An 8,802-nucleotide genomic window follows, 5' to 3' on the forward strand; every position below is an offset into this window, starting at 1 on the left:
AGGGACAAAAGGTTCATCTAAAGGAAGGTAGGAAAACGAGAAAAGAGAATACGGGCTTCAAGCCAGCTGGTGGTAATTAAGAGCTGGAACGGGGAGCAAGGCCTTCTCTCTCCGGAATCCCTCAGCCGCGAGAGAAGCCGGCGCCAGGGCTCTGCAAGAGGGAACGGGCGGCCTCGCAGACCGGCGGGCGGCTGGCAGGCCCGGCCTCACCGGGAGGTGTGCGGCGGGGACTGGCTGTCGGTCTCGCGGTCCGCCGCTCGAGGGTCTGGAGACCCCGGGGCGGGGCGGGGCGCTCTGCGGGAGGGGCTGCGCTCCCTGCACCGGCCCGTTTCCCGCTGCGCCTTTGCCCACCTGACGCCCCCCCAACACCCGTCACCTCCCCCGGAACCCACTGAGAACCCGGCAGATGCTTCGCTTTCCTTTTCCTTTCAATCGCCGTCTCCACTCTCGCCGCCCCAGCCGCCCTTCCCTGGCCCCAGGATGTCTCCTCCCTTCCTGGATCTGGATCCTTCCGAAGAGTTTGGTTTGAACTTTTGAACCCACCAATCAGCGCCGCGCGGCCCTCCTCTCTCCGCGGGCCGGTGCAACCTGGCGTCGGGCCAGGGGCCGCAGGCTGGGAGGCGGGGCCGCAGCGGCCGGGGCGGGGTCAGGGGCCCGCCCCCCTGGCCACGTGGCCGGGGAGGGGTATATAGGGTCCCTCGGGGGCGGGCCTGTCTCTTACCACTTCTCCCCCGGACTCCTTGGTAGTCTGTTAGCGGGAGAACCTTGTCGCCGTCCCCTCGCCTCCTTCAGCCCCTCGGAACCCTATAAGTTTCAGTCATGGTGAGTGGGGGTCCCCGGGACGTGGCGTGGGGGCTGAGAACAGTCTGAAGGGGCGGTGGAACCCGGGTGCACGTGGGGCCGCGTTCCGGACGCCTCCCAGGAAACTGGCTTCTGATGGCCAGGCTGGGAAAGCCGAGTTCACCGGCAAACTTTTCAGGCTCGTAAACGCGGCCAGGACACTGCCTTTGGGGGAAGTGGAAAGCCCTCCAGATCCTAGTGAGAGGGCATCGCCCCAGGGCCCACCACAGCCGAAGGCAGACCAGGGAGCCTTCACATTGGCCCCCAAGGACCTTGTGAAAACTAAAAATCCCTCCCCTCCATTTCCCTAAATGACCTCACCTTCCCAGTGCCTTATGCAGTCCGGTCCCGAAGGTGCATCCACTCCCTGGCGCCCCCTCTCCGGCGCCCGGTGACTCCCTGCTGAGTCACCTGTGGCTGGTCCCTGGGGAAAGCTTCCAATTGCATCAATCCACCTGAAGGATGTAGGCAGCCTGCTCCTTTTAAGGGAATTATTAACCGTCACCTTGTCTAATTTTGCAATTCTCATGTTAATGTAGTGGGATGTTTATAGCTGAAGCTTTGTACTTAGGCCAGGTTTTTAAAAACGATAGTCCCTAAAAAGATGTTTTCTTATAAAACCGCTGAGTAAACAAGTACCAACAGTGTGTTCTTACAGAAGGTCTGTTAGAGGTCTACCCAAAGTAAATCATGTTTTTAAGCTCGTATTTGTGTATCAAAGGTTTCAAAATAGTATCTTTAAAGAAAAGGGGATACAGTGAACAGACCAGTCACCCTCTTCAGAGACCACCACAGTTGTCAAAACTAAGTCTTGCTGTAACAGATTGAGTTCTTTTCAGCAAGGGAGGTGGAAAGATACTGGTAAGACTGTGGTTCAGAAAATAAGGGGGCTTTTTAAAGAAGGGCAGGAGAGCAACAGCAGCAGACGGATTTAGGCAAACACTGGCTAGATTAATAGTTTTTTACTAGAGGCAGTGGCTGCTTATCTAGTGAAAGCTAGACTAAGTGAGTCCATCGCCTGTGTCTCACTTCATCTCTCAAGTGGCCAGGGGAGAGTGGAGGACAAGCAGTGGCCATGGTCTAAACGAGAAAGCAGTTAAGACTGTTGGACAGTGAAAGTTGTTTGGGGCTCAAAAGTTAGTAGAAGAAACGCTTTGTTAGAATGAAAGGCTTTCTCAAATACTTGATCTCCTTGGGCCTGGAGCTGTCATGGACCGATTCTCTCTCCGGCTTTCCTGGGCTGTAGAGTTTCCAAAGTCCAGTTAAAGGTAAACATGATGGAATGGTAAATAGTCATAGGTTCATTAGAACAACCAACTCCCCTTTCTCCCACAGCCCTAGAGCTGGGCGAGTAGACACAGGTAATAATGAGCCCAGTGATGTGGTCAGGAGACCATGGGTGTTTTATGAGGAGTGTAGGTGGGAAGGAGGGGACCATAAGTCAAAGGTTGTGGGTGATTGGGGTTTTTATTATCTCAGGTTATGAAACTAAGCCCTTTGAAATCTTAGTGGTGTTGAGTTTTCTCTAACTAGTTTCCTGTTAGCAGCTTTTAAAAACTTGAAACCTTGTTATTTGGGGAAAATGTAAAAGGTAGGTATTTGTCAGTATTTTGAAAGTCCTCTGCTAGTCTGCAGAGTAGCTCATCTGACATACGGTGAAATACAGTAAACCCCCATTTTTTGTTTTCCTTTTAAATCTGGAGGCCTAGCTTCTATGTTCACGGCCTATTTTACTATGCAGGAATGCGTTTGGAAACTTACAAACGATCTTGTTCATCAAGGAAAGGAAAACATTTTCCCAATATCATTAAATACTTGACACCATACACTTTTTCCCACAGTGCCAGAGATAGAAGTGTGCATGTTTCGGTAGGAAACAATTTCTTAAGCTATTAGTCAAGCCTTGTTGACACTTCTCTGGCTTTTATTTCGATGTGTCTCCAACCCTCCCTACTCAAGATGTGTTGATAGTGAAGGAAAAAATGTTCTTCCTTAAGATTAAGTTCTTCCACAGGGTTAAAAAGCTGCCTCTGACCACAGTTTTTAAACTACAGCTAAGTGCTGCTTATCTGGCATTTTCTCCATGAGTCATATGGCTGTAGTTTGCTGGTTTAAACTGGTTTTAAAGGGAGAAGTAGAAGCTCTTGTCTTTCAAAGAATAGGATTAAAGAGGGACAAGAATGAGCTCAACAGTTACACAATCCCAAAATGAATCAGAGCTGCGGAGGGGAATTTTGCATGCCTTGAAGGGATCAGCAGGCGTGTTTCCCAGGAGCTGGGGGAAATGTATTGCTATAGACCGGCTTCTGTCTTTCTGAAATAGTAGAAACCTGACCTTCAATATCTAACACGACTACAAAGCCAGGGTCTGATCTCTGTCTTGCCTAGTAGTTCATTAACATATCTTTGGTTTTGCAAAGCATTTTCTCTGAATTAGTCAGCAAAGGCTCTCGCTTTTGAAATAAACCTTGGGCAGGAGTGACTTCCAGAAAGGTGATTATCTATCCTGAAGGTTAATTAGTCACTTAGGTGTGAATCATTCCTAAATGTCCCATCTGATCTATACTATTCTGGTATTTTCCTTTCTTCCCGCAGCGTGAGTGCATCTCCATCCACGTCGGCCAGGCTGGTGTCCAGATCGGCAATGCCTGCTGGGAGCTCTATTGCCTGGAACACGGCATTCAGCCCGATGGCCAGATGCCAAGTGACAAGACCATCGGGGGAGGAGATGACTCCTTCAACACCTTCTTCAGTGAGACGGGCGCTGGCAAGCATGTGCCCAGGGCCGTGTTTGTAGACCTGGAACCCACAGTCATTGGTGAGTTGGCTTCAGTAACCCCAGTGAGCGCCCGAGGGTCCGGGACAGGGGGTCTGTCTTGAGGCTCCATGGACACCCTGGGGTCGAGCAGGCTTGTGCAGGCGGTGAGTGATGGGCGGCTGCTTTGTTTTCCTTTTCCAGATGAAGTTCGCACTGGCACCTACCGCCAGCTCTTCCACCCTGAGCAGCTCATCACAGGCAAGGAAGATGCTGCCAACAACTACGCCCGTGGGCACTACACCATTGGCAAGGAGATCATTGACCTCGTCTTGGACCGAATCCGGAAGCTGGTAAACAGTGTTTAATTTTAAGTGGGGTGTGAGTTTCTCTTATAGCTTTAAGAGAGACCAAACTATAAGAATCCTTCTTTGCACCCTGAAATGAGCCATTGAGTGCTCACTAAGTAACCAGATTTTAAACCAGATGGTCCTGGGTTATGCAACAACTGTTCGGGGCAGGGTTAAGTTCTCCATTGCCTATTTCTAAGTCTTACAAAGCAGACTTGGGCAATTGCTCAAGGCAGTTAGGGTGATTTACCTAAAGTCAAGGTGAGGACCAGGGAGCCTTTTAACATTTTTGATATTTAACACCATTAAACATCCTTGTTCATATTAATCAGCTTCCCTATTTCAAGCTTAGATGCCCCTTTTTAGGTCATCTTAGTCACATTGAGTGAGTAGGTGGTGGACTGTGACATGTACTTATTGATCAAAGTCCTAAACACACACACACACACACACACACACACACACACACACACACTGGATATATATTATATATTACATATATATTGGATTACATTATGTTTGGTACCTTATATTAATATAGGAAGTTCAGAGCACAAGAAGCCAGTATAACACTGACTAGAAATGGCAGACACTGGAAACTTTCAACAACACTGAAAGTGGAATCAAGGGAGCTCCCTTATTACAGAAGCTAGTGTCACTGAAAATTGGAAAGTATTGAAATCTAATCACGGAAAGCAGTAGGCTTTCTTTTCCACTAGAGCTCAGGGCCATGTGGAGTGGCACTGTGTCAGAAAAATCTTAGGCAACAGTATTCACATCAGTAAAGTTGGTAAGTGTTTTGTTTGGATCATTCTAATTAAGAGTCTGGCAATCAGATGACTCTCTGCTCCTCAGGCATGTGGGCAGCTTGTAAGTAATTAACCAAAAATCAAGAATAAAAGCTTGGGTAGAGTAGCTTGTCAGGAAAGTCACATTCTAAGCCTGGCCACAACTGGTCTAGTCTAAAAAGAATGGCCTTGCATCATTCACAGCTTCAGACTTTTCCAGATGTTTATCGTAGTCTTCCTAGCAAAATGGGGGTGATGGTTCCTGCATTCACAAATCAAGCTTCAGCTACAAGCACTGACTTGGAAATCAGGACCTGCCTTTAGGGACAAATAAACCTAGTAAAACCCATCGAGGGCTCTGGAGTAAAGTTGATTGACTACCAGAACAACTGTATTCGTCCTTGGTGTTACTACTGTGTCCACAGGAGGCTTAGTGATTTAATTGGTACTGTGAGTCTGCCGTGTTCGTTGATCCCATTCGGAGTATGGACCCGCAGGAGAAGTAAACTGAGGGATTGGCAGAGAATTCCACAAATCTCAGCACTTTGGAGAAGTGAGGATTGTCAGCAGGAAACTGGAAAGTGAAAATCATCCTTTCACAGAATGGCGGTTTGTTAACCAGAATGGCGCAGCTAAGCGGTAGAAAGCCCCAGTGACGTTAGGTCTCATGTCACCTTTTGCAAATCAGCAGGCTTTCCGATAACTAGTGTTTACTGTGTCAAGCACTATTCCAAGTACTCACTTAGGTTACTGTTCTCCATTAATAAATGAGAAAACTGAGATTGGGAAATAAACATGGTCGAAGCCACACACAGCAAGAAACTGGTAGAGCCGGATCCGGACCCAGCCTGACTCCTAACACCAGGGCGTTGGAACTTGGCTGTTCTGTCCTCTCCCAGCTCGGAAGGCAGCTCCCAGATCTTTCTAAGACCTCTGTTGTACGGGGCTGGGGGTCCCAGGCCTGCCCTTGGTAGCTCTCCAGCTGGAGAAGTTGCCCTTGCCGGCGGTCACAGCAAGGGCACCAGCGGTTGCCCTCCCAGTGACTCAGACTTGGACCTTGCATCCAGTCCAGACCTCATGATCCCTCTGCGGAAATGAAAACAGTTCATTTTTAAATAGCTGTTCAGCAGATTCCCCCCCCCACCCAGAAACTGTGAAAAGTTTCTCTGAATTTTAGCACTTAGAAGCTCGTTACAATTGCTCTCTTAGCAAATATTGCTCAGAAGATTAAAAAAAAAATCTCGATCAGGGGCGCCTGGCTGGCTCAGCCAGAAGAGTGTGCGACTCTTGATCTCAGGGTTGTGAGTTTGAGCCCCACATTGAGTGTAGTGGTTACTTAAATAAAAACTTGAAAAAATTTTTTTAAAAAATCTCAGTCAGTGTAATTATGGATTCAAAGAAGTCATTGCAATTTTCACCAAGGCTAAAATTAAAACGTTTCTTTTGCAGGCTGACCAGTGCACAGGTCTTCAGGGCTTCTTGGTGTTCCACAGCTTTGGAGGGGGAACTGGTTCCGGGTTCACCTCCCTGCTGATGGAACGTCTCTCTGTCGATTATGGCAAGAAGTCCAAGCTGGAGTTCTCCATTTACCCAGCCCCCCAGGTTTCCACAGCTGTAGTTGAGCCCTACAACTCCATCCTCACTACCCACACCACCCTGGAGCACTCTGATTGTGCCTTCATGGTAGACAACGAGGCCATCTATGACATCTGTCGTAGAAACCTCGATATTGAACGCCCAACCTACACTAACCTTAACCGCCTTATTAGCCAGATTGTATCCTCCATCACTGCTTCCCTCAGATTTGATGGAGCCCTGAATGTTGATCTGACAGAATTCCAGACCAACCTGGTGCCCTATCCCCGCATCCACTTCCCTCTGGCCACCTATGCCCCCGTCATCTCTGCTGAGAAAGCCTACCATGAACAGCTTACTGTAGCAGAGATCACCAACGCGTGCTTTGAGCCAGCCAACCAGATGGTGAAATGTGACCCTCGCCATGGTAAATACATGGCTTGCTGCCTGTTGTACCGTGGCGACGTGGTTCCCAAAGATGTCAATGCTGCCATTGCCACCATCAAGACCAAGCGTACCATCCAGTTCGTGGACTGGTGCCCCACCGGCTTCAAAGTGGGCATTAATTACCAGCCTCCCACTGTGGTACCTGGCGGAGACCTGGCCAAAGTCCAGCGGGCTGTGTGTATGCTGAGCAACACCACAGCCATCGCTGAGGCCTGGGCTCGCCTGGACCACAAGTTTGACCTGATGTATGCCAAGCGTGCCTTTGTTCACTGGTATGTGGGGGAGGGCATGGAGGAAGGAGAGTTTTCTGAGGCCCGTGAGGACATGGCTGCCCTGGAGAAGGATTATGAGGAGGTTGGAGCCGATAGTGCTGAGGGAGAGGATGAGGGTGAAGAGTATTAACCTGTCTGCTCTGATTTTACACTCTGTTGTCTTGGGACTGTCTTATTTCTGTTCTGGAAGCTGTCTGTTGTGGCCCTAACTTGTCAATAAAAGTGATGTTTCTATTTTAAATGTCAGGCTGGCTTCTGTATCACAGTAAATACTAGCCCCACTTAATTTAAGGCCAATTGGGTTTGGAGGGGGCTGGCAGAGGACCAACCCAGTCATTTGATGGGCACCGCAGGTGCTCTCTGCGCCAGGCACGGTGCTCAGTGGTTTGTCTGTTTCACTGAAGACCCGGATTGATGAGCGGTGATACGTTCCTATCATAAGCGAGGCAACGGCGTCAGATTGGGCCAGTGTTCCTCCAGCTTCAGTGTGGATATGAATCACGTGTCGATAATAAGATGTCGATCCGAATCTATAGGTTTGAAGGGGAGCTTTAGACACTGCATTTTTTAACAAGCTTCCAGCTCCTGCTCTCGGTCTGCTGGGACTACATGTTAAGTAGCAAGGGGTTAGGTGACCTGGTAGACGGCGGAGCTAAGATTCAAGGAACCAGCCAGGCTACTGAAACTATTGCTGTCAGGGTTTAATGACATATTACAGTCAGGTGGGGTGGGAAGGGCTGGGATTGTGCTGATTTATTCCATACTTAGCCAAACCCTACAATGGCAAGTAAGATTGCACTCGAAGTTACTGCTTGGAGAAAGTGGAGCTGGCTGAGACACAATTGCAGTAGTCACAAGTTGTTACAGTTTGTGTCCTGGGGAATATAGCTGCAGCAAGAAAAGAAGGAAAATGGAATGATGTGTGTGTGTAGGAAAGCTTGGAGAGGGAAGATCCCCTAATTTGGACCCTCTTCCAAGTACGTGTGAGAAGCGGGGTGGTTCTTGATGAGGTGAGGGTGGGGGAAGGCGAGGCATGAATGCGCGGCCGGACGTCAGTGGTGGTCATGGGTACTCAGGGACCAGTAGCGTAGCTGGTAAGGTGGAACTGAGCAATGGAAAGGGCTGGGCCTCGGGCAGGAGGGAGGAACCAGTTTTGGTGCTTGGATCCCGCCTGAACGGGAATGCCACACAAGTGGTAGGAGATGGGGACCGGTACGGAGCTGCAGATGTGTTCGCCTTCGCTCCATGACTGACCGTATTTTGTTGGGACAACATGCCCTTCCCTCTTTTCCCACTGGTGTCTTCACCCCTGAGTCTCTGAGGAAAGCATCTAAAAAAACATGCACGTTCCATGTGGGAGCACAGTACTGCCTCGTGCCCAAGGTGCTTCAACTTACTACCGGGGAGGTTCTTACAGCTTCCATCGTTAGAGCCGCTGTGGTCTTCCACGGGGCAAGGTCCAGCCCAGCCCCATCCTTGAGCACGAAGGCAGCTATTGCCACTTACCAGATGGGCCGGATTCCTCCTGCAGCCAGGCCATGGGCGTCTGGGATGAAAATGAACCTCGGAAAGGTCAGGCAGCCCAGCCACCAGAGGGGCACCTGGAGATTTTCCCAATTTAGGAGATCTGCCAGTTGCTGCTGTTCGAGCCCTGGAGGACCCTGGGCACTCACATGCGAGAAGGAGTGGATACATCACCCCGCTTCAGCCGAGCGTGACACCCCGTGGTACCGGAGAGGTCCATTCGCTAAGCCAGCATTTCCCAAGCACAGTGC

The 8,802-nt window shown here is 49.7% G+C and overlaps 1 protein-coding gene across 1 annotated transcript; it reads left to right on the forward strand.

The window, feature by feature from the left end:
• The first annotated feature begins 669 nt into the window (after positions 1 to 669).
• Positions 670 to 7,268, forward strand: LOC123794781 (tubulin alpha-1C chain). The gene is made up of 4 exons (XM_045801133.2): positions 670 to 822; positions 3,436 to 3,658; positions 3,800 to 3,948; positions 6,183 to 7,268. The coding sequence occupies exons 1-4, from the start codon at positions 820 to 822 to the stop codon at positions 7,155 to 7,157; spliced, it is 1,350 nt and encodes a 449-aa protein (XP_045657089.1). The 5' UTR covers positions 670 to 819; the 3' UTR covers positions 7,158 to 7,268.
• Positions 7,269 to 8,802: the final 1,534 nt, after the last annotated feature.

This window comes from Ursus americanus, chromosome 25 (genome assembly GCF_024610735.1).
Source record: "Ursus americanus isolate L20-20 chromosome 25, mUrsAme1.1.p, whole genome shotgun sequence".
NCBI classification, from domain to species: Eukaryota; Metazoa; Chordata; class Mammalia; order Carnivora; family Ursidae; genus Ursus; species Ursus americanus.